Below are 24,076 nucleotides of genomic sequence, written 5' to 3'. Positions count from 1 at the left end.
GAAGTCCTGTTTACAGGAGAGGTTTTGTCGAAATTTTTATGAAAAGTTTAAGAATTTATTTTTATTTGTATAAAAATGTTATAATAAATGTTCATCCTATTTTAAATGAGTTAAAATATTAGATTAAAGTTTCCTTAATCAAAGCTTAAAAGATGTAGATTTGTGCATATATCTCATGTCAGTCACGCCTAATTTTTGGGATGTGACATTGAGAATTTTATGTGATTGTGAAAATTGGCATTCCCATTCATGTTTGAAAGAGAGTTGTGAACAGATTGCGAAGAATTTATATATGCAAAATATGAATAGCAAACTTGTTTTCAATTGGTATATATGCTAGTATAGCTTAGAATATTTAATTGTTACTGAAACATTAAATCTCATATGTTATCTCTAACAATTTTTCAGGTGAGAATTCTGGCAGAATTTTGGAAAAATATGAGCCTTTGGCTCCTTTTGTCTCGAAGGCTCGGCACATGTATGTTGCATTGTTTTCATTGTCTAGTTGCCATGACCTTGGATCTTATTGTATGTTAAATTAAGTCTTGGATATGGATGTTAGCGTTTAGGATAATTTTGAGAACTTTGCAGCCGAGTGGACAAAATGTGAAAATTATTGATATGTTATGATTAGGTGGAGCCGTATTTTGTCCTGGAAGTATTATTGCTTCTCTGCTGATGCTGTGGGTGTGACGACCTTAAATTCTAAGTCGAATAAATATTTTTTTTTTAAATATATTTTTTTTAAATAAGTTTCATAGAAATAATAAGGGGGCATTTATAAGAAAAAAAAAATCTGTTAAAATTTGTGCAAGGATTAAACTTCTCAAAGAAAAACCTTGCTTTTAAATTATAGGAAAATTTCGTGTTCCTTATCGTAATTTTTTGTGCCTTTTATTGTAATTTCCTCGTGCTCCTTTTTGTAAATTGTCCCATGCTCTTTATGTTCTGATTTCGGTTCTTTTGTGTGAAGAAAAACAGAGCATTTTGAGTCATTTTCCCACCGCCTTCCTACACTCTTCTAGATCATTTAAGTCGGTCCATTTCTTTAATCCTTATCAACACACTTAACTCACTGTTAGCTGATCATTTTGTGGCTGTCGTTGCTTCATATCACCTCACCTTCTCGTCCTCGTCTGTTAGTCACGTTGAAACCGAGTTACTGATTTTCTCCTACTATACTGTGCTGTTCTGTGTCCATGAGAGTCTGTCAGCAGTTTGCTGTCTTAGCTGCCACCTTCCTCTTCTTCTCGGTCTTCATTCGACAGTCACAGTGGAAAGGTATCTCCCTCATTCTCTTGCTCTGTTTTGCGCCGAATTTGGGTGCCCACGGTGGTCGGTTTTTCTTTCCTCTTTTCTTCCTTCCCTGTCGTCGAAGTTCAATGTGGGTGTAGGTGGTTTCTGCTTCTTTTATTGTTAGCTGGAATCATAGCTTCTGCCTCCTCGTGTGTTGACAGATTTGAACCTCTAGCTTTTTTTGCTTCGACGCTGTACAGTGGCTGAATCAGACTTGCTGCCACTAAGCCTTGTTGAGGAATCTAATGGCGTCATTGGAATTAAGGTAAGAGGTCAAACAGAACGAGCTTTAAAATTTAAGAAACTGAGTGGGTAGCGTTCTAAGTAAATTCTTAAAAAAGTGTTTACAAAAAAAAATCTCCCTATTTAGAATTTTAGCAATTATCTTTTATAAATAGTACAATTATTTTCATTTATCCTATTTTTCTAATAATTGTTTTATTTAAAGAGAAAGTGTTGATTTTATTGATAGTTTATATAGTTGACAAGTACTGATGAAGTAATAATAATGATAATTGATCGGTATTTAAAAGAGGAAAAGAAGAAGAGAAAAGAAAATTTTGAAATTTTCTCTTGCCTCATGCATGTTAAAGTTTACTGAGAGGGACTGAGTTCAGAACGCTGGATGCTAACGACAGTTCCGTTAGCCCTTGGCGCGCCATGGTACACCTAACTAGCAGGGTGCTTCTGGGAGGTGCTAGCCCCGTGCGTAGGCCAACGCATGTGGAACAGAGGAATAGTTATTCGTGAGCATCATGCTCATGCTTGTTTTCGTGGGTTTTATGCCTGCGCTTGATTCGTGGCTCTTGCCGCGTGTTATGTGGCTTTTAGTCACGCTTGATGGGTTATTTACCCTTGTGAACTGTGTGTCCACGCTTGTTATTCGTTCTGATAGAGCCCTCCTAAATTTTGGTTAACATCTTCAGTTTTCTATTTATTTTCTGAAAGCCTTTTTATCAAATTGCACCATTATTAAATATTTTTATATTTTATGAATAGTGAAATTTTTATTTTCAACATATATGTGTGACTTTACTAGCATTGACTAATTTCATGATCATCTTATAAAAAAAATTTAATTAAGATTGTTATCTATATTCTAGTTAAGGGCAATTTTTTTTTATTTCATTAAGACATTTGAAATTAAATTTATTGTTTATAATCTCCATATTTTTTACTACAATTTTGATTAGAACGCTACTCACCGATAAGTTTTTTTTGATCTCAGATAGTATAGCAGACCCTGCACCTCCAGCTGACCATTGAAGGCCTTCTTGTTTTTGAAAAAAAAAAAAAAGCAGAAGCACATGGTGACTATCTTTTTTGGTGAAGTTTCATTCTGTGTTTTGTAAACTATAAGCTAACTCCACGTACCTTATGATTAGGCATTAATCCCTTTTGGTTATGATGTAAACTGCTAAAATAGAAATAGTCTCCTTGTTGGTTGGGCTGACAGGTTTTGTTGTTGTTGTGAAAATTTTGGAAGAGTTAAATTATAGGAGAGACTCTGCCGAAATTTTCACAAAACATTTAGACTTTGCTAACTTTATTATTGATGAATATAACTTACATATACTGAGATTTCAGCTGAATTCTCATTAATTGAGGCTTATGGAATATGAGCTCACCTCATATTCTATGCCGATTATACCCTTAAATATTGGGGTGTGACAGTGGGCGTTATGCTCATATTTTTGGGCTATAAATGTCCTAAACCCTTGATGTTGTTGTCTTTGGGAATTCCTATTTTTTTTTAATTTTAAGTTTTATTAAATAATTTCAAAATTTGTGTTAAATCCAATTTTTGTCTTGAGGACTTAAAATTGATTAGGAATTGATTGAGATTTTAATTGAGATTAATTATAGAGCCTAATTAGGTGTTGGAAGTGGATAACTGTTCACTAAGAGTGCTGACCCGTTATAAAAGGGGAGAGATTCTCTCCTCTTTCTTTACTTCCTCTTCCTCTCCTCTTTTGTTTCTAACCATTAAATTAACATTTAGACAGTTCAAATTTCAAATTTAATCTCCTATAAAATATTTAATTTATAGCCACTGTGATTTGCAACGTGAAATCCGTGTGATTTATTTTGGATTCCATGCGACTTGATGCATTTTCTAATTGATATGCTTATGCATTAGACCAAATCCAGTACTGAATTAAAGTAACTACATCAATATAATTGGAGTATTCAATTGTTGTTATCGAACAATTCTGCCATCCAATTATAACGAATCTCTAATTGAGTACCAACATATTAAAATATGATTATTAAATTTTAAAAAATGTATAAAGATTTAAACAATTCAAATAAAATCTCATAGAAGATTTATTTGGAATGTGGGACAGGTCTAAAGCTAGCATGTCTGTAGATTTGGACATGTTAGTTACAACCTTAAAAAGAAGATCTCAATATTATGCGTGTCATCTTCTGGTGACAATTATATACTATTCTTCATTTTACATTATTTGAAACGGAAAGTGACTTTCCAGGACCAAAAAAAAAAAAAACAGAAAGCGACTCATCAATTTGTATTATTTTCTTACAATTATTGCGCCATTCAATGCCTAAAATGCCACTAATCAAGATCGAGTGAATTCTATAAATTAGAGCCCTCATGCTCTCGTTTTTTAAAAGCACATTATATTTTAGCATTAATGAAAAATGCCATCACTCATTGTTAATCACTACTACCTTTGTCTTAATTTATAAGTCATTTTTAAACAAAATAACATTCATTAATAAAACTCATTAAATACACTTTATAATCTTTTTTTAATAAAAATATATACTTTTAAAAATACTATTTATCTAATACTCTATTTGTAAAAGAATATTAAGAAGAGAGAATATATAAAAATAATAATATTAGAAAAATATCATCTATAAAAGGGTCAAATTTATTTTTATAGCCAAACCTTTTTAGAAGGAGCGCTGGGCATCTATGCAGATAAGTAGAGTAATTTAACTCTTGAACCATTATTCTAAGGAGCAAAAAACTCATTCCATTAGTCACTTGTTGACTTTATTATTTTCTGCTTACGTAACATGTGTGTGAGGCCATTCACAATAACAAGTAAAACTCTAACCTTATCTTTTGATATTAATTTTCTTTTAAACTCTTTTTTCAAAAATGTTGGGCATTCTAAGTCTTATCAAAATAAAATTTAATAAATAATGTTAAAATATTGAATATTTCAATATTAATAATTTCATTATTATTATTTATAAATAATAATAAAAAATTTATAAATTATTTTTTAAATATTAATAACTCAAACTAGTTTTTCACAAACTTATAGATAACTTGTAAATTGTGTGTGAAGATTTGTAAATAATAATAATAATATTTACAAAAATTTGTGAGCCGTTTGACAAGTTTGATTATTTCATGCAGTATTCAACTCCCCTAAGTGTAAAACAACCACTACTCGAAAAACCAACCAAATGGTATGATCTAGACCCACCTAGGACGCCAAAGAAGAAACTAGAGTTGAAACCATAGCTTGCAAGAACACCATGGAAGAGAAAAATGGTGGCTCCTCCAAGGAGAGTCCCATGCATGCATATTTATTATTCGTAAATATTATTATTATTTATAAATTTTCACACATAATTTACAAACCATCTATAAATTTTTATAAACCTAGTTTGCATTGTAAATATTTTAAAATAATTTATAAATTTTGGATGAATATTTATAAATAATAATACTTAAATTATTAAATATTTAATATTTTAATAATATTTATTAAATTTTATTTTAATAAGATTTCAAAGTGCTGAGCACTCCTAAAAATAGAGTATGATGAAATTAGCACCAAACTACATTATCAAAGTTCTGCCTGTCACTGTGCATTAACCCCACCTACATATCACGTTAGCAAAAAATGAGCAAAGTTAAATATAAGGGTTTTTGGCTCCTCAGAAAAATGGTTCAAAGGAAAAATTGCTTTACTTATTAGTAGAAGGTACCTAACACTTCTCGAAAAAGAGTTCAGGATAAAAATGAACCTTAATCCTTTATAGAACCTTATGTTGTTAATGTTTCTCATATTTTGGGATGTTGAATCTCCCTCAAAAATGTCTTATGAAGTGAGATGAAGAGAGTATCATAAACCACCACCATTAATTGCTAGTGATTGACCACCACTGTCAATCAATTTTTTAACTATAAAATTATTTTTAAATTAATATAATCAAATATTTTCTTTTTGTTTTGTTTGAAAACTAATTTTAAAAATTGTATTACAAAATAATATTTAAAAATAAAAAAATGACAACGCAATCATACATGACCTTGTAATACTGACAAATTATTATATATCACATGCTTGAAAATAGGAGGCCATTCATCCTTTCATATTATATTATTACAATTATTGCACCATCAAATAACTAAAATGCCACTATCAAGATATAGTGACCTCTATAAATTGAAGCCTCAACCTTTTATCACTACTACAAAATAAGATTACATGAGCATTTTTTTTTTTTGCCTTAGGGAGTGCTTTTGAAACACTCCCGTATTGAGCGCTCCGGAATATACTGGAGCACTGCGCTCTTATATACAGAAGTGCTTTTCAAATGGTAAGACTACTTAATTTTTAACATTTTGATATTTAATTTCAGAGTGCTCTTTATAATGAGCGCTCCTAAATACCATCATACAGGAGCGCTCTTTTAATTAAGTGCTCTGATAGGTTTCATCTCTATTTTTAGGAGTATTTTGTAAAAGAACGCTCTGAAAGACGCGTTACGAAAGATATTTTCAGTAGTAGTGCATTTCTTCACCAACGCATCATCTCTCTATAACTTAGTGAAATTTTTCAGTAGTAGTACATTTACAACTTAGATATGAGTTTAATATCAAGTTGTCATTTTTCTTTGCCCAATTGTAAATGTTCTTTGCCAAGTTGTAAATGTACATGATTTGAGATTTGGGAGTATTTTGTGCATTTTATAAAACCTCTTCATAATTAAATCTATTCTATGGAACCTAGGTGTTATTTTCCCTATGAAATTTGGATTGGTTTGGGAGTTACCAACTAATGGGCCGGACGTTAATTTTGGGTTTTGTGGTAACGGGCCTGGATGGACGATGATGTTATTTAGTGAAAGTCTGAGCAACTTGAAGGGGAGAGAAGAATTTTGTGGCTCATCCCCTTCCTGTAAGACTTTCCCTTTCCCTCTGTGCTTCTTCTTTAATTTGCTGCCTCTGTTCTGTCCCTTTCCTTTCTTGTTAACTTCTTTTGCTGTATAGGTGCACCCAATGTCTGTGACTATTTTGTTTTCTATGTGTACTCTTTACTGCGAAATTGAGGCAATAATACTTGAGTAGCATTTTTTGGAATATTTTGTGCCCCATAACTGAGTTAATAGGCTCGAGAACGTTACAAAATATCTGATTTAGATCCATTCCACAACACCTGGAATTGAAAGACGTAGTTCACAGACATACAATATTCAATTAATCATATCTTTAGATCACTATGCAATCCAATCTCCCTTATAACATTGGTTAAAAAGAAATCATTTTCATTCGATCATATGCCTTTCTAAATCAATCTTGATTGCCATATAACCTTTCACATCGTGTGAGAAATAACTCCTCACGTGTGAAATTATAGAGGGTCCCCTTTAAGATCAAACAATTCCATCGAATTGAGTATGATTGTATGTGTGATAGCATCTACTATACCAGGAATATCAATGAACCCAATTATTGAAATTGCTCAGGATACCCTTTTTTGTTATTCGTATTAACAGCTACTCTAGGAGGAATGTTTTTAAACCAAGAAATATAGGCCTGCCTGCCATCCACACCAGAATAAATGAAGTTTTTCGAAAAAACCTGCTAGTGAAGGAAGACCTCCTATGTTGAAGAATCAGCAGATGAGTTGTGGTTAGGGGTGAAATGCCACTCGAACCCAGAGCTAGCTGGTTCTCCCTTTCACATCGTGTGAGAAATCTCCTTTGCAAGATAAATTAGATGTGTGTGTGTGTATGATTTTTAAAATGTGACACTAAGGACAAAAGAATATTCGAATCTAATCTTTTTGCTTTTAAAGTAAAACCTTGGAAAATTATGCTACTATGAGAGTTTGATTCTAATCTTTCGAAATTAGACATAAACTACACAATATTTTCATAATAAAAGGCTTATGTTTTCCAGTTTCCCCAGTGTTACGTAGACTAAACAAAAGCTATAAAAACTTACAGAATTTTATGTCACAATTTCATGAGATGCCGAAAAAAATCTGAAGTTTATTAATTTCTAAAAAAGTAAACGGTAATGAAAAGTAATTTATTTAATTCTTGTAGGTGAAATTCTAAAATCTGAAGCATGGAAATTATTTTGAAAATTTTGAACTCACTAACAAAAAAAAAAGTTAGATAGAAGATAAATACATTACATTCTACCATAAAAAAAGTGTTCAATATCATAGAACCTGCAAAAAAAATATGAAAAACAAAATGCCCATACACCCATATGTATCCGTAATTTTTTTTCCAGGAAAATAATTCATAATAAAATGCTTTAGTTAGGGTAGAATTTTCATCGAGAAAAATTGTCATAATTTCATGAACTCCGTGTGATTTTTTTTTTTGGATTCCATGCGAATTGCAAGTATATTCTAATTAACATGCTTACGAAATATGTTTTACCAAATCCATTACTAAATTAAAATGGCAACATCAGTATAATTGGAGTATTCATATGTTCTTATCAAACAATTGAGTACCAAATTATAAAATTCTGATGATTGAATTGAAAAAACGTAAAAGAAATATTCAAACAATTGAAATTAAATCTTGCTAGAAGATTTATATGAAATGTGGGAAGGGTCTAAATATAAGCATATCTGTAAAGATGTGGACGCATGTTGAATCAATAAAAGGGGGAAAAAATTCGCTACTTCAAAATAATCTCAACTATTATGCATGTCATCTTCTGGCGAGGATCCAACAATTATATTTCCTTCCCCTTCCATCACGACAAGAGAATTAATTCTTGGGTAGACCCGAAGCGCCATCTCATTTGTGCACTGACCAACCAGAACATGACACCTCACAAAATTTTAAAATGAGATGACACTTACCTGATATTTATATCTCTCTTATTTAATTTATATTGTTTAAATTATTTTAATCTTTTGTCCATGTCCTCCTCCTTCTTCCCAGGAACCCTTCTTCAGCCAACCACCGACACCATTCTTTGTGGAAAATCATCGACGAAAATAATCCACCTCTTCGTTGTTTTGTATTTGTTCCTGTGAAGTTCCTCCTTCCCTTGAGATAGTGATAAATTCGGACGAATTTGTGCTTAGAAGTCTTCACATGTAAATTTGAACATCACTCCTCCATCCGAATGTGCATGCAGTGGTGTCTGAATCAATTATTTTTCTATGAAGTTTTTATCTTGGAATTTCGCAATTCCATTTAACTTAAAAGAAGCAGTTTTTATTGAAGTGTGCAAGATTTGATTCTTTTGATCTGGAAAATGAGATAACATGAATTTGGATTGTGAGATTATGACTTGAAGAAGGGTGTTGGCGGCAACAAATCATGAACGAAGAAGGAGGACTAGCGGAGAAAGGGTTCCTAGAAGAAGAAAGAGGCCATGGAAAATAGATTAAAATATAAATTAAATAAGAGAAATATAAATTCCAGGTACGTGCCATCTCATATTAAAATTTTGTGGTGTCATGTTCTAGTTGGTCAGTGTACAAATGAATTAGGGCTCTAGGTCTATCTAAGAATTTTTCGAATGACAATTATGTCATTCTTCATTTTACATCTTCCAAGGTAATTATATGGTAAAGTTATAACTTTACGTTTTTTAAGTGATGGTAATTAATATCTTGGATTAAATAGCAATTTGACCCCTAAACAAATTATAGGTCTATAAATATTTAAGACTCTAAACTCATTTTTGATATAATATTTTTCTCTGACTTTTAAAAATTCTGCAATTTCACCCTACTATTGATAAAAGTTAAATTTAATTGTTAGTTGACCAAAAAGTAATAGCAAATGGTGAAAAATACAAATAATTTTTTTAGTCATTTTCTATTATTTTCTTATTAATTAATAGTTAAAATTAACTTCTATTAATGGTGAGGATATCAGTATACTGTTTTCAAAGGTAGAAGGGTAACTTTGTACAAAAAAACGAATTGAGGGTACTAGATGATCCAAAATCTATAGTTTTAAGGCCAAATTGTCATTTAACTCTTGTATAAGATACTTTTGGACAAAATCTCACATACTAGTAAATCTCATTAAATACACTTAACAATATTACTTTTTTAACACAAAAATATAAACTTTCAAAACTACCCTTCATTTAATATAATGAAAAGAGAGGGACAAAAAATATATATAGAGAGAGAGAGAGAAAGGGTAATATTGAAAAGTCTATTCTTCATTTACTCTCATTAAATGTTAGTGAGAGAAAATGCATTATTTAGTAAGGACAAAGTTTTAAATATATTATTTTTAAGACAGAATTAATGCATTTTGAATTTTTTTTTCACTCTAGTAAAACATGTTAGAAGTTATCTATAAATAAATGGTATTAAAAGGAGTAAATCTGTCTTATATTTAAGATTAAATAAGACTTTAAAACTTTGCCCAGTAATTAGCATCGAATAGTTTTCTTTTACAATTATATCACACTTTGCAATCGAAAGCCACTCATTATTTTATATTATTTTCCTACAATTATCATTGCACCATTGAATACCTAATGCCACTAATCAAGATCGAGTGAGTTCTATAAATTGAAGCCTTCATCCCCTGGTTTCCTCACCAATGCATCATCTCTCCATAACTCAGCCAAGTCTTTCTCAAGTAATAATGAAGTCTTCCTTGTCTACCCTCTTCCTCTTCTTTGCCTTGGCTTCGCCCAGACCAGATTTTGTTGACACTGATGGCAACAACATTAAAAATGGAGGCTCCAACTACATCCTCCAAGCCATCTGGGGACGAGGAGGTGGCATTGACATAGCCTCCACAAGCAACGAACCTTGTCCTCTCAGTGTTGTTCAAACTTCTTCTGAACTCTCCAACGGTTTGCCTATCTGAATTTCTTCTCCACTCAAAATCGCCGAGCTCGAAACAAACTATATCTTGAAGCTCACCGTGGTTGAGCCGCCTGGTTGTGCTGAGACTCTCCGGCGAAGTTGTCGGTTGTGAGTGGAGGCAATGCGACCGAGCAAGTGAAACTCGCTGGGTATGGAACACATTGAGTGGTTGGTTTAAAATTCAGGCTGTGACTGGGGCTTGGATGAATAAAGTCTATAAGACGGTGTAAAGATACTTGTGGAGATATTGGGGTTTCTTAGGATGATAATGGAAACAGGCTTTTGGTGATCACTCATAACGAAGCTCCTTTCTTGGTTGTGTTTGGCAAAGCTGAATCATCTGCTGAGTGAAGATAGCCTCTTAATTATCGTAATGTTTGAAGCCACTCATGAATGTGCAAGTATAGTTTAGATATGAACTCCTTGCACTTCATAAGATTAGATAAAATTCTGCTTCAAGTGGCTTCTAGTGTTCAATGTCGTATGTATGTGTGTGTGAAGATGTTTGATTGTAAGATAAAAGTAAATATATTGACCCTACGTAGTTATATCAGGTTTGTGATTGATCAAGTCCTATTAAGTATTGCCTGAGGTATTGGGGTTATCTTAATCAGAACTCAAATAAAGGAAATTTTATGAAGAAATTATTGCATCTCAAGATAATGTTTGACGTGTCCGTATCATCACATGCCCCAAGAAGAGTCAGAATAAATGAAATTGGAAAAAGAGAGGAGCAAGAAACAGAAGGCGTTCAAAAAATGAAACAAGAAGAAGAAGAAAATAAATATAGTATGGAAATCCAAGTTAGCTCTCCCAGTTTAACTGTTAAATCAATGTGTTGATCGGTTTAATAAAATAATTAGTTTATAACTAGTTTGATACAGTTTAACTACTATTTTGATCAATGTTGATTGCGGTGGCTGAGCCACATGTATTTGAGGGGGACCAATAAGAAAAATTACGTACATAAAAATGGGAGTATAGGTATTTATATTTTGCACGCCCTCTTTTTTATAGTTTGCAATTTAAACCATTTCATATTATTTTTTTAACTCAGATCTAAAATTAATTTTTTTTAACTCAAAAGCTCAATAAATTTTAGTTCACAATTTCAATATACATAAATAGTAATATTATTTTATAAAAGGTTAACATTTATTAAACCTTTAAGAAAATAAGAAAAAAAATAATCTCGCCTGTGTCATTTAAAATCTCAAAATAAATTTGTGAAAAAATTAGTTGAAACTGAAAGACACATTGTTTATCTATTAGTTTACCTTCTCTTGAGATTAGCAATGGTGTTACTTATTGCCATAACAACAGTTAAAAGAGCCTTTTCTGTTATAAAGTTTGTAAAAATTTGTTTGCACAATCGAATGGGGAATTCATGGATGAATGATTATCTCATGACTTATATTAAAAAAGATACATTTGAAAGCATTGACAATGAGTTGATTGTTTAACGATTCTAAAAACATGAAACCACATAGATAAAAGTTATAAGGTATGTAATTATTAAATAATTTTTGTTATTTTTTAAAATTATGAATATGTAAATGATTTCATCCCACCTGACCTAAGATACTGGCTCCGCCAATGCTTGATTAGTTCAATGGCTAGTTTGTTTTTTTCAATGCTTTGAAGATAAGACTCATGCATGCTGCAGAAGAAAAAAATGGAAAAAAAAACATTGAAATAGTGGAGAGAACTATACTAGTCTATACTAGTTTGGTCCTATTTAAAATAAAAATATTTGGAGCAGAAGAAAATAATTTTCTAGTTTTATTCTTTAATTTGATAAAAAATTTAATTTATGCAAATAAGAAGTTGATCTATCACCTTCTTTTAATTAATAAAGGTAAAATAGAAGAGTTGACAATTTGTGATATTATTTAACAAATAAAATAATAAAATAATTTTTTAAAATACATGACAAATATGTCAAAAACCTTGTAAAAAAGATAGGGAGAATGACATTTAGCTTCTAGAATACAGAATTAATAATAATTAGGTTCTTGACAAAAATTTTTATAAAATAAATTGTAAATATTAATTCAAACAGTTATAAACAGAAAATATAAATTAAATATTTATTGATAATTGAAACTCATGAATTCATAATTATTTAGATCAATATTTTTTTGCTAATTTTTCAAAAAAAAAAAATTTGAGAACCTAACCATCATTAGTTCAGTATTTTAAATCCTAACTGTCATTCAATCAAAAAGAAATTAAAAGATTCGTGCATTCGTCCAGACCGTTGGTGGGTTTTCAAAAGTTGAGGAGAGCACGAAAATAGTTGAACTTGAACCATACCCACTACCTCGTAAATAATTAGTCAAAGCCTTTCAGGGTGCAGACTGAGACCTACTAGTCCCATATATTTTATAAATAAAAAAAACTCAAAGCCAAATTGTAAAGGAAAAGCTAAAAAAAACTATATTTTTATTATCAAATACATAATTAAAATCTATTATTATTATAATTCACTTTCCTTTAAATTATATACATTATAAGTATTATTTTTTACCTATTTTTATTTTTAAATTTGTTATGGAAAATAATAAATTTCTATTATTTTGATTTTGTTACGTTAAGTAATTACATATAATTAAAAATATTGGTGAGCTGGTACTTTAATCAGTTCAATAATCAGTCAAGTTTTCAAAATATTTGTGACGCATGAAGTCTCTGAACCCGCGAGCTAAAATCAAAAGAAATACTATAAAAATAATAAATGCTTTATATATATATATATATATATATATAAGGGATTTAGATACTCTCCATGCCATCTCTCAATGCATCAATCCATTTTGAATCTCATCCATCCCTTTTATTATTCATTTAGTTTAATGGTGTCAGATTATTAATTATATCATTAAAATAAATAGATTATTCATTATCACCACTTGAATACTTTTGAAAATAAATTCATAATGCTTATTTATAATAATCATTAGATAAATAAAATATTTATTTTAACATTATAATTAGCAATTTGACACCATTAAACCAAATGAATAATTAAATATATCGATAAGATTGAGTGTGGAGGAATATATTGAGAGAATGTATAGAGAAGATACAAATCAATATACAAGAAAGTGAGGCAAGAGCCCAAAACAAAAATCCGCTAAACAAGTAAACGTGGACTAGCATGGCCAAGACATCTCTACGCAACAAATGATACAAATCATCATCAAAGCTGATCTAATTGATGAAGATATAGCCAATAATCTACAAAATCATGGAATCATCAAATCCTACTGCCAATGTAAAGACCTTATTAGTAGGCAATCTATAAATACCTTCTGTAAAAACTTTTTAAGTCTATAGGCATATCCTATCCTTAGCAAGTTTCTGAGAATCAACTCGTATAAACTTTTATTTTACCAAAAATGACACAAACCTGTTGGTGGCTCATACAATAGCTGTACGACATTGGTTTGAAGGTAGCTCCACCTAGCCAACTATTCTTAAGTAATATTTCCACTATATGCAGATATCCCTCTACTACCAAAATAACAATACACTGGCACCAAAAATCAGGTTCCAATCCTCCCCTCTCAGATTCTGTGTGAACCAATCCAGTTAAGAATAATAAAAAAACTCTCCTTCAGTCTTTCATACATACAAGTTTCTATGAATTTTCCATTGGAATTCCCTGCTACAGTTTTTGTGTTTGTGTGTGCTGCGCTCTCCACAAATGCACAGGCCATGACAAGTAATATAATATAAGTAAAATATCATTTCCACAGAAATTTATTTAAAAACAATGATCAAGCAAAAGACTAAGTAAATTCAATTAAGTTGAGCTAAAGACATTTAGGTAAAGTTGATTTTGCAAATTAAATTAACATTAAAAAAAAGAGAGAATGATTCACAAACTTCAAGTACAAATTAGGACTTAACATTATTTATCCCCTTTGCATCTCATAACACCAAAATTATCTTCTCTCATAATTACTTTTAATGAAGATACGTGCTAACCTAGAGTTCTAAAAGTACTTAAACAAGCTCTCTCAAGTCATGAATAAGTGTTTAGCTAAATTAATTACCCAATCTCTTATTATAATAAATAAAACTTAATTTTAAACACCAATCTTAATGTGACTATGCAAGGCTAGCAAGTATATCTCTATCTTACTAGCAAAACTATCCATTCAACATGCAAATGTCAAGTTTTTGCACTATTTTATTCAAGTTTTACACTCAACCTAGCACTCTCAAGCATCAATTAAGTGAACTTAACATCTAAATAGTGGCCCAATACTTAGAACCATTAAGAAAAGAATAAAATAAACACATTTATAATCACAAAAGGAGAGGAGAAACTTAGTGTCAATCCATACAAGGTTCCAAATAATCTTAGAACAAAATATTTAGCTACTCATAATCATCCATAAGCTTCAAATACACAAAATACTTAGACCCTTTTAGATTACAAGAGAGGAAAGGGAATAGGAATAGGAAAATCAAAGAAAAGGAGCTTCAAATGTCTTCAAAACTCCAATCCCTTACTCCAAGCTCTTCCAATACCCAAACCTTAGCACAACCAAGATCCAAATATATCTTAAAGTGAGTGGAATGCCTTCTGGGTCAAGCTCTCAGAATACATATATACATACATACATATACATATACATATATATATATATATATCCTACCCAAGCATTTTCTAATAAATAAAATGGAGTATTTTGCTGATAGCAGTGAAAGTCATGACTTTCACACGATTTCGACAGTTTTGCATAGTTTTTATAGTGAACAAAACTTATCCTTTTTACACTTGATTTTTTCATCCCAAAGACTTCCAAAAGCATTAACAAATGTGTAGAAATGAATATAATCAAACCAAAGTAACACAAAATTAGCCTAAAAGTATTAAATTAAAAATAATTGTGCAAACCCAAACCAAGATGCAAATTTTCTTAATTTGAGCAATCAAAATATAATAATTGATCCAAAATATATTAAAATCTAAGAAAAATGTGCTCAAATAATATGAAATTCTAGAGGTTATCAGTGTGTCAAAAGAAAATTTTCCTTGCTTGAACTTGAGAAAGACTCTGTGTGTGTGTGTGTGTGTGTGTGTTAGGGTGAAAATTTTATTATACTAAGATGAAAATTTGATTAAGTGGGCTAAGAAGAAAGGAAGGCTTGCGCGCACATAACAACAGGCTAATATAGTTAAGATCCAGCTTTTTTCCTTGTGCACAAGTTAAATGCTGTGTCGGGCACTTTAATTACCATTAACTAATTTTTATTATAATGTTAAGAAATAGTTTTCTTTAATGGTTACTAAGCCATATTAATTATATTTAAGCCCATTAAGCTATGCATTTAATCGTCCTCAAATCATCCAAGAATTTTTTGCTTATATAAGCTATCGACCACCGCTTGTTCAGACACACACCGCTCCTGAGTCTTCTCTTCTTCCTCCCGAATTCTACCTTTACTATTTATAGTTTTATTTTTTCGTCACCCTATTTTCCTACAAGAAAGGTTCGTTTAATCTAAGAGAGTTGCTGCGATTTAACCAGATAGTAAAATAACTCTTAATGACAGCATGTACTTGGGCACAACTTGAACTATATTTCCATTGGATTTTTCAACATTCCCAATCCACTTCACGTACATCACTCTTCTCTTTCATAATAAATATAATAAAACTTAATCTTATATATTACAAACATGGGAATCATCACATCTCCAAAAATTTAATGAATAATAATTCTCAATCTCATATACTAAAATTACTTTTCTCCCTTATGAATTCACCTTTCTCCCTTCACATTTTAATCATCTTATTTTTACTTTTATATTTTTAATCCATTCCATTCCATTTTTTTATAATAACAAAACTGGACCTAATGGTTTCAACTTGCTCACAATTATCTTCGAAATCACTTTGCACAGTATGGTACATGAGGATATTGGTGGTCTCAACTGTGTCACCGGTACCTCAGACTTATCAACCTTCCGAAACAACACAATTAATTTCACGTGATTACAAAAAGCAAAGCATATTCTAGTTATCATTCCCATGCGCCTTGGGGGCACGTGAGCTCTACGTGCTGTGGTGAAGGGCTCCAGCAGCCTCATATCCTAGCACATGAGACTCTCTCCTCCTGCTTTCGCGAATGGCCTGCTGTGCGTTGCATTATTTTATTTCATCTTTAAAAGCAGTGTTTCTCTTAAGCAGTGTGACACTCACAAGTCATACGTGCAAGTTTTATATGTTAAATAGCCCATATTTAGGCCTGAATTATGTTAATTTATATTAGATTTTAGACTCTTATTATATATAAGCGAATCACATCATTTGTCTCAAAGCGCAATTACATACAAACTTGTCTAGAAAATTATTGAACAGTTTGGATAAACTGAAAATAATCTTCAAAGTTCTTTTCAATGCGTCAAATGAAATTTCAAATATTTTCTTCAATTTTTTATTTTAATTTAGTTTCTTCCGAAACAAAAAATTATTGATTTTTAAAAAAACTACAATATGTGTAAATTAGGGAATTCGCTATAAACAGATCTACAACTTAAAGATAAAAACCATGAACCAAATCACTACCTTATTTGATAAAACATAGCTCAAAGCGCAAATTAAACCACGATCAAGTTTCGTGTTTTTTTTTAAATATGTTTTTTTTAGAGTTCTTAACTGTAATATAATCAAAATGGGGAAGACAATTCAAAAAATAAGATATGTTTTTTTAGAATTCTTAACCGCAATATTATCAAATTGGGGGATATAATTCGAAAGATAAGATCAAATGAAGGGAAAAAATAAAATATCTGTTTCTCTCTCCCTCTGTGTGTGTGTGTTTTATTTTTCCTATGACAAACCCAATTAAAACATTAAAACCAAATTTTGTAGAATATGCTTCCGCTTATAGTGGTCCCTGTATAGTACAGCAAAACAATCACAATATATTGGGAGAATTACTTGCAGGTCCTAGTCAAGATAATTAATTACTCCCTAATGTGTTGTCATTCTTCTAAATTCGGTTGTTAATAAACTTGAAAGTAATTAATTATCTTGAGTGGGACATGTATGTAATTGTCCCAAATATATTCTATCCAACACTTACACATGAAGTTCTCTCGTGCCACTATCTGATACATCTTTTTCATTCATTAACTAAATTTTTGTCTCACTTGCATAATTGAATACCTAAACTACCCCTCCAAAGGATCAAGTGAATCAATAAATAGAACCCTCACATCCTCTCGTTTCGACATAACCAAAATGAAGACCACCTTCTTGCTTACCCTCTTCCTTGTATTTGCCTTCATACCATCAGCCAAAGCTGATTTGGTGGACACCGATGGTGACCCCATCAGAAATGGTGGCTCATACTACATCTTCCCGGCCCTCTGGCGACACGGCGGCCCCGTCAGCCTCCAAGCTAAAGGCAATGAAACTTGCCCTCTTACCGTTGTTCAAGCCTTCTCTGAACTCGCCCACGGTTGGCCCACCAGACTTTCTTCTCCATACAGAATCTTATTCCTCCCTACAGATTTTATCATGGAGTTCATCGTCGAGTCGCCGCCAAACTGTGCAGCCACTCCGGCAAGGTGGACGATTGTTGGGGGAGAAGATGAGACAAAGCAAGTGAAACTTGAGGAGTATGAGCCTGAAGACACCATCATGAGCACGAGCACACGAGGTTGGTTTAAAATTCAGACATATCATGGTACGACCTATAAGATGGTGTATTGTCCCACTGATGATGATCCTTGTAGAGCTCTTGGGCTTTCCAAGGACGAGAAAATAAATAGGCCTTTGGTTATCGCTGATGATGATGACGACCCTTTCGTAGTTGTGTTTCGCAAAGTCGAATCACCAGCTGATTGAAGTGCCTACTATCAAAACTGTTACATTCACTGAAGAAGAACAAGTGAAATAATGCTTCATGCGCCTTCCTTATCGCCATCTGTGTCACTAGACTAAAATAAATTTTGCTTCGATTGGCTTCCTTTTGAAAAGTTTTTGTGTTTCTATTTCTAATAAAATTTAGGAAGAATGACAGTGAAGTCCCCAAACTAGTAAAGCCTCGATAAAATTCTCTAAAAAATTAAGTTAAAAATATTGGTTTAAATAATTATAAATTCAAGAGTTTTAATTATAAATAAGATATTTAAGTTTTAAAGAGAGTGGAAATGGAAAGAGGAGCATTTAATTACAAGAGAGTATTTGTAGAAAGAAAATATAATTTTAATATAGAAATTCTTGCATAGACCCCATGCATCACATCATACATGCTCCATCCAATAAAATTGTACCAATTCAAACAGATAAAATAAATATTATCTGTTATTATTTTTAATTACTTTAAAGAATGCCTATTTAATTTATTTCCTTTTCTTAACCTATTATCATTGATAACAAAATCAATTTATACTAATGTTATCTAACATGTTTTTATCAGATGGAGAATGGATAATGTAGTATATTGTGTCCATGCAAGAATTTCTCATCTTCAAAACATTATCTTTTTATTTTTTTTTCTAGGAAATACTTTTCTATCTACCAAGATCAGTAGTTTTCTTAATTTATGTAGAGTAAATAATTTTATCTTATAAAAAGAACCAATAAAGTATGACTTACACTGTCGAGGCAAAGGTCAACCGACAATTGTGCGGAAGGGATAAGAAACTACATAGAAGCATATCAATTGGGAATAAAAATCTCTTCTTGTATTTTTTTTTTTTCCTCATTGAAGTTGGAGCCAACCATTTGCTTATCCTCAAGCAAAGAATGGAAACAAATACTACTTACATATACGAGACAAACTAATTGCATTCATTGTGAAAAAGAAATATGGAGAACTTATTCACGTAGGGCATATATACTGAAAATATCGTGTTTGTTTGCAACTATACTTCCAACACCGAGCTTCACGTTTAAAGTTAGGGGACTAAAACTATTTGTTTTCTTGTGCACTGTTGTATATATGAAAATTGATGTATATATGTATGCTTTTAAATTCAGATCCAAGATATTACACTAAAAAATTACAAATTTAAAATAGGATATTTTTTTAAAAATTTTGAATTATTATAGAAAGACATTGTTATTAGTTAATAAAATAATAAATAATTATATAGAACAGAAATAACACATCATCCTGTGCCAAATATATCATAATATCAAACCTTGATGTAATCCATGGATCTTTCATGATCTTTTACTTGAAAAAAATTCCACAACAATCTCATTATCTTTATAAAATCTGTAATATTCTGCTAGTTTCGTGTTCGGCTTGACACTCCATGATGACGAGACTAAATCTCAGCATATCTCTCAACCTTATTTATTTACAATAAAAAGTAAAAATAAATAGTTAAATTCACTAAAAAGGTAAAGGGAAAGTATGAAGTAAAACATCATCCGAAGGCTGACTCGGATGACATCTGATAACAGTAAACTTGCCGAAGAGTAGCTTGAGGAGAAATGAAATATCTTGATCAATGGAATACAGTAAGCTTCGAATGCAACAAGCCACTAAGAGTTCAGGCAATATAGTGACAGATCTGGAGAAGAGAAAGCGCGGTAGTTCCTCTTTATTGAGCAGGATGTTTGCAGCACGATAAGTAATTTCGCTTATTTTGAATTTACAGATCTTGATTTCCCAGTTGAGCAGATTTATATCTTGATTATTCTTGTGTCAGTGAATGCTGGCAGGTTATTTGTCCTGTTGAAACAATAAGAGTGACCATTTCTCCATATTTCTCTTTCACAATGAACGCTCACAGTTTGTCTCATAAGCATTTTTTGTTTCCGTTAATTGTTTGACGATAAGCTTCACTGAGAAACAAGGTAACAAGACCAATTGAAAAAAAAAAAAAAAAAAGAGGTAATAAGACCAGTTGATATGCTTTTACGTGGTCCTTTTCGCTGCCATACAACTGTCGGTTTTCCTTTCCATCCACGCTAAAAGTTACACTTTCTCCGATATTTTTACGAGATAAAGTTGCCTATTTTTTCGGCCACAAAAATTGTCTACTTTACAAAAACGAAGAAAACTTATAATTCTTAATGTTTTTAAAATTCGCAAATGCCGTCTTGAAAATGCTCTTCTCTTTTCGCTCAATTTCTCAATTAAAGGTGTACTCTTTTCGTCAACTTAGTTAAAATTGTTAGGTTATGGACCTGAGTTGATGTATAGGAAGTTTCACATGAGATAAAGTTTAACTTAATAATTAATACATAATAAAAAAAGACCCACAAATGTAATCTTTAAGATTTTCAGTTAAAATATGATATCATTTGATGTATAAGAAGTTTCACATCTGATAAAGTTTAACTTAATAATTAATATATAATAAAAAAAGACCTACAAATGTGATCTTTAAGATTTCAAGTTAAAATATGATATCATTTTGATGATCTTTACACATTTTTTTCTCCCTTATTTCTAGCACTCCCCATTTTTAACAAGTAGAATCAAAGCGAGTTTCCACCCAAAACTCACCCAAAATGGGACTGGCCCTGGCTAGATGATTTTTGAAGCATAACTGCAGATGTGCAATACACCTAAGAACCTTCAATGTACTTCTTCCTCTCAATTTTTTCACCTATTTATTCCTTAAACCCAATTTTCTCTACAAATTATTTTGATGATAATTGCTAGTCTTATTCCTACATTAAAATCTTATTGATGAGTAATCTATAAGGGAAATTGCATCTAAAAATCATTGAAGCACCTCATTTGTTAATGTGGTATCATATCGTTGGTCTTTGCCCATTTTTTCTCTCCCCCCTTTATAAACACTCCTCATTCATAACAAATGGAATCAGAGCGAGTTTCCACCTGAAACTTGCCCAAAATGAGACTTGGACTAGCTAGTGACTACAATAATGTATGAGTCTATTTTTTTTTAAATATTAGTTATTAAACCTAATTTTTTATGTAGTAGTAAGCCTTCCATACATCCAATTCACCTATAATGTATCCCCCCATCTTACTTCCATAATTTGGATCCTAAGCCACAAGTCTAGAGATCACGTGCCTGTGCCTCTTCCAAAACGTGACATATCTTTAAAGATTTTTTTATCAACTTGCATCGATGGATGAATATCGAAACTACCCCTCATTTTGGGAGTAATAAGTCCAATAAATAGAACCCTCCATCCGCTCATTTCCACACAACACATCCCCAGAAACACAATCTCAACAGTATAATGAAGCCTGTCTTGTTTTCCCTCTTCGTTCTCCTTGCCTTCTCCTCCTCTTCAGCCACATCCAAGTTTGTCCTTGACAGTGAGGGCAACGAGCTTATCAATGGTGGCACATACTACATCCTTCCACATATCTGGGCTTTAGGTGGTGGCTTAAGGCTCGCCAAGACCGGAAACGAAACTTGCCCTCTTAGTGTTGTGCAGTCACCCTTTGAAGTCGACAATGGCTTTCCTTGGACAATTAGGTCCCCATTAAAAATTAGAATCCTCCCATTGGACTCTAATGTTGACTTCTTCTCAGTTAAGGGAAAAGTACCTTCCTGTGTTCCTATACCGTCGGTGTGGACTATGGTTGAAGAAGATGGGCTGAAGTCTGTGAAAATCGCCGAGTATGAGAAAGCTCAGGAGGGTTGGTTCAGGATTCAACAATATACTAGTATCGCGTACAAGATTGTGTTCTGTCCCATTAATGGTGATTCTTGTAGAGATCTTGGCATTTCCAGAGGCAATGATGGAAAATCGCTTTTAGTTATCACTAATGACACCCCTCTTTATGTTGTGTTCATCAAAGCTGAATCATCTGATGCACGGAGAGCCTCTATTATGTGAAGTGTAATCGACTATGAATAAGTAATGTGCAGGGTTACGCTTGTAGTAATTTCCTTGCACTTTGTGATAATTATATAAAATTACGCTTCAAGTGTGTCTCTCTCTAAGCTTCTTTTAGTTTATAATGTAGAAAAACATGAAGGGATATTTCGGTTTTTTACATGGAATTTAACTTCTGTCAAAGGGAGAATATCATTCAAGATCCCAAAGTCAAGATATTTGCATGAAAGTATCAAGGCGCTGAATTGCAGTTAAATTTATCATGTTATTTAGATGACCCTTGAATTTTCATTTTTCTCCACCTTTATTCTGACGCGTTAGAAGTCTTTTAACATGTCATAAGGTTTCCAGATTTCATTTTTTAGGCATCTTCTAGTTTAACGCATTAACCAACATTTTAACGTGACATCTTGACGTCGAAATTTCCACCTAGCTATTTTAATGATTCAACTTCCATTTTAACGTGTTAATGAGTCAGAAAAAGTTTCCCAACAACCATAAATTGCTCATTTTTGTTTCTAACTCCTATATTAATCAATGGCTTATAATTACAACACTATAAGCTCATTGTTAATTAGCTTGAACAATAAAAAAATGCTGAGTTATGAAATTTAAATTATTTCTTCTATTATACAAAAATAATTATACTTGACCAAAAATATGTCTATATTCTTATTATTTTAGTATTAGAGTTTTATTTTACTCATCATACTCCTCGAGAGTTTTTATTGAGTAAATCTTCTTGAATTATTTGTTGCAATAGTAAGGGTGAGATTTCTCCTAAGAATTAAGGGTGTGGTAACCTTAGATATATAATTGAAGAGAAGACTTCAATATATATAAAGGAAAAGATTGTAGTGGCTCAAAAGTGTTCAATTCAAAATTACAGATTATAGTAAAGAAATCTCAAATAGTTTATTTGAAAATTGTTGTAGCTGCTCAAGTATGCATAGAATTGAACTAGGATTAAATTTGATTCTTATACACTAAGATTTCACTTGAAGTTTGATTTCTATCCACTACAAAAAAAAATTATAACAATAAAGATGATAATTAAAGACAGCCTAATTATCATCTCTAATAGAGATGAAAGTAGAGATTAACTATATTTTTAGAGATGGAATTAATTTAAAAAATATTTTAAACTCTAGAGATAGATTTATAGATGGCTTGTATGCATATCTAAAAAAAGCAACGCCAAAATTTATCTTGACTTCTATCAATATTCATTAAAAATTTAATTTTAAAAAAATAAAAATGTTAAAGACAAGTTTTGAGATGAATATATTTCATCCCTAAGCTGGTCATCTCCAAATCCATCTCTCGTATTAATTTTACATTTTTTAATTTTAGAGACTGAATTTGAGACAGACTTTTTTTTATGAATTTAGGAACAAAAATTTAACCATCTCTTACACCCTCTCCATATTTTTTTAAAATTCTATAATTTTATTTTTATTAATTTAGAGATGAAATATGAGATGATTAAAATAAATATAATATAGATGAAATGATTTTTGTTTCTCAATATTTCTCTAGTTCAAAGTAGCTAGAGACAAATGTAAAGACAGAGTCTTATTTATAATTGTTTAATTTTTGGATTATTAATGGTTTTAATACTCATCATTTGTTGTAATAGTAAGGGTGAGATTGTGTGAATCTTCTTCAATTATTTGTTGTAATAGTAAGGGTGAGATATCTCTTAGGAACTAAGGGCGTGGTAACCTTAGAAATATAATTCAAGAGTGAGATATCTCCTAAGCGAAGACTTCACTACAGGGGGGGGGGGAAGGCTCAGTGCTTAATTCAAAATTACGGATTATAGTGATGAAATCTCAAGTGTTTTTCTTAAAAATTGATGTAATTGCTCAAGTATGTATAC

The 24,076-nt window shown here is 31.5% G+C and overlaps 2 protein-coding genes and 1 long non-coding RNA gene across 3 annotated transcripts; all 3 read left to right on the top strand.

The window, feature by feature from the left end:
• Positions 1 to 1,144: 1,144 nt before the first annotated feature.
• Positions 1,145 to 2,841, top strand: LOC129287902 (uncharacterized). Its single transcript, XR_008587838.1, has 3 exons — positions 1,145 to 1,281; positions 1,458 to 1,561; positions 2,525 to 2,841. It is a non-coding gene; the product is annotated as an uncharacterized LOC129287902 (long non-coding RNA).
• A 14,808-nt stretch (positions 2,842 to 17,649) lies between these two features.
• Positions 17,650 to 18,258, top strand: LOC129289072 (trypsin inhibitor 1A-like). Its single transcript, XM_054925893.1, has one exon. It carries the CDS (start codon positions 17,650 to 17,652, stop codon positions 18,256 to 18,258), a length of 609 nt encoding a protein of 202 aa, XP_054781868.1.
• A 3,292-nt stretch (positions 18,259 to 21,550) lies between these two features.
• LOC129287532 (trypsin inhibitor DE-3-like) lies at positions 21,551 to 22,290 on the top strand. Its single transcript, XM_054923723.1, has one exon. The coding sequence runs from the start codon at positions 21,589 to 21,591 to the stop codon at positions 22,192 to 22,194; it is 606 nt and encodes a 201-aa protein (XP_054779698.1). The 5' UTR covers positions 21,551 to 21,588; the 3' UTR covers positions 22,195 to 22,290.
• The last annotated feature ends 1,786 nt before the right edge of the window (positions 22,291 to 24,076 follow it).

Source organism: Prosopis cineraria, unplaced genomic scaffold (assembly GCF_029017545.1).
Source record: "Prosopis cineraria cultivar Desert tree isolate PC_DT_omini unplaced genomic scaffold, ASM2901754v1 PC12, whole genome shotgun sequence".
NCBI lineage: Eukaryota > Viridiplantae > Streptophyta > Magnoliopsida > Fabales > Fabaceae > Prosopis > Prosopis cineraria.
This window is presented reverse-complemented; position numbering and strand designations above follow the sequence as displayed.

Excerpts from the sequence above, each read along its gene's own strand:
- LOC129287532 (XM_054923723.1), top strand. The coding sequence starts at position 21,589 with ATGAAGCCTGTCTTGTTTTCCCTCTTCGTTCTCCTTGCCTTCTCCTCC.
- LOC129289072 (XM_054925893.1), top strand. The coding sequence starts at position 17,650 with ATGAAGACCACCTTCTTGCTTACCCTCTTCCTTGTATTTGCCTTCATA.